Raw genomic sequence first — 2,498 nt, 5'->3', positions numbered from 1 at the left:
TTACAGCTTAAAACATAGCCCTTAGTTTCTAATTTTGTCATCTGCATATACGTTTAAATGAGAACCAGTTCTTAATCAATTGTACTCTTCTAAAAATCTTTTGCATTAACATTTTATCTTTAGTGTTTGTTCCCTCCCCTTTTCCCCAGAATTGTGGATTTTTTCCCCCTCTTTGAGATGAATGTTTATTTTCCTTTATTAATATAGTTTTTAAAGATAAGGGTTTATCTTATTTATTTATTTAGATAGGTCTTGCTCCGTCACCCAGGCTGGAGTGCAGTGGCATCATCATAGCTCATGGCAACCTCCAACTCCTGGGCTCAAGCGATCCTCCTGCCTCAGCCTCCTGAGTAGCTGGGACTGTAAGCATGAGCACCCAGCCAAGGCTTCATCTTTAGATAATGCATGGCTACTTTGATAAGTGGTATTTTCTTTTTTTTGTTATTTTCCTTCAGACTTTGAAGAAATGAAATAAGTGGAATTTTCAGTGTAGCTCTTATGGCTTTAATTACCATTTCCATGGTAATCACCCTCAAATCTCTTTAGTCTAGCAATGAATTCATCACTGAGCTTCAAACTCATATTAAAATACCTAAGTTTAGGAGATAATAAAAATGTCTATATGCACCTCAAAATCAACATGTAGAAACATCACCTTTTCCTCCAAGCTGCAGGCATTCGTTTCTCCCAGCATCATCTCAAAAAACAAAACCCCAGAAATCTGGGGTTCATCCTAGATTTTCTCTCCCCAAGTCTGTATACCAAATCAATCACAAATTCTTACTAATTTTACTCCTTTAATTTTATCCACTTTTCTCTATTCCTTCGAATACCATCTTTATTCAGGCCCTTATCACTCCGATAGCCTCTCACTTGAGGAAACCAATAGCCTACACTTTACTGATATTGACAATTCAGGGAGGTTTGAAATATAAAGTATCTGAAAACATTCTAGGGGAAAGACATTGTCATAAACATTATATTTCTTCTAGGAAAAAAAATCAATAAATGAAGGATTTTGAAAGCCAGATAAATTGAGCCTTTTAAGAAAGCTGCTTACCTTTTCTTATTCTTCACATTTTTAAGTCCCATTGTATAATCTTCATTTAAACACATAGTATATTCAGAAATACCAAAGTGCTCTAATTTAGGAGTTACACACTCGAAATCATCCATCTTTAGTGCACATTTTGGAGTTTTTAGTACTTTAGCTGGTGATTGGCTGGTAGCTGGAGTTATAATTTTGGGCTCTTCCTTTCGGTCGTTTACTGCGTGTGTTGGTTTTGGTAGAACTTGGGATACCATGTACCGCTCAAGTCCAAAATCTGAAAGCTGTGGACTGCGTGGAGACTTCTCAGAAACAGAATTGCAGGCAACAGTAGGATCACACAGATCATCCTTCACATCAGGCTTTTGAAAAATTTCACATTCAGACAACTCTGGGGTAGAGTCAATGACTTCCTGCTCACACACTAGGAGGAAAAATCAAAGAAGTAATATTCTGGTCAAACATCAAAACAGAAAATCTCATGTTTACAAAAAAAACCCCGGAAAACAACTTCATCTGAAATTTCCCAAATCAGCAAAAGTCCTGATTCTCTAAAAAATTTTATCTCAATTTTCCCTTCAGTAAATGTCTGACATGTACCTCTTGTCCTGTCATATTCCATTTTGATTATACATTAGAGAAGGAAAGCAAACTAAAGTGTTAAAAGATGAAAAATTAGTATTCACAAATCAAGGTCCATTTTCCTTACTTCCTCAGTGAATGCAATTTACCAGTCTATCTTAATGTTTTCTGAAAGTATTTTATCATTTTATTTCATTTTATGACATTGATTACAGTGTGGAATTAACTGTTCTAGATTTAACACCACCATATACTAATATTTTTAAGATTTTTAACTGTCAGACGCCTAAGTTAGAAAGGCATCTGGAAGGAAAACACTGCTATACAAAGATAAATTTTATACTAAGTCAGTCTGGAACACTCATATCAAAAGCCTAACTGAAAAAAATAACAGAACATTTGAAAGATACATAGTTCTTCAATCATTAATAGGTTTTATACTTTGATTTCATGGTTTTTGGCCCTTAGAAGAGCTTCTGATTCGTCTATTTCTGTTTTGGCACTGTGCTTTCTGTTTATTTTGAGGAATGCTACAAGAATTGTCAAAACCCTACTGATGTATTTATATAGCACTATCACTGATGAGATTAATAAAATAAAACCATTGCCATTATCACTACTCCATAGGGAGATATTATTATCCCCATCTCACAAGTGAGGAAAATGCAATTTAGAGAAATTATCCAAGGTCACACATGTAGTAACTGGCAAAGCTAGTATTTGAATCCACGGCTCTTTTACACCGAAGTCAACTGAATTCTTCCTATTATACCATATGGGCTGTTTAATATACCTTCCACACACAACCTCAATACAGACTTGTTCAATTTAATTAATATTTTATTTATGTGCAAAGATCATTTGCACA

General features: G+C 34.7%; 1 protein-coding gene across 1 annotated transcript in view; it reads right to left on the bottom strand.

Moving 5' to 3' along the window:
* SKA3 (spindle and kinetochore associated complex subunit 3) overlaps positions 1 to 2,498 on the bottom strand; it is a 44,374-nt gene that overhangs the window by 23,446 nt on the left and 18,430 nt on the right. Inside the window, exon 4 of the mRNA XM_012641666.1 lies at positions 1,061 to 1,472. Coding sequence (XP_012497120.1) covers positions 1,061 to 1,472 — 412 coding nt within the window. The remainder of the gene's footprint in view (positions 1 to 1,060; positions 1,473 to 2,498) is intronic.

The sequence above is a fragment of the Propithecus coquereli genome, unplaced genomic scaffold (genome assembly GCF_000956105.1).
Source record: "Propithecus coquereli isolate 6110/MARCELLA unplaced genomic scaffold, Pcoq_1.0 Scaffold168, whole genome shotgun sequence".
Lineage (NCBI taxonomy): Eukaryota > Metazoa > Chordata > Mammalia > Primates > Indriidae > Propithecus > Propithecus coquereli.
This window is presented reverse-complemented; position numbering and strand designations above follow the sequence as displayed.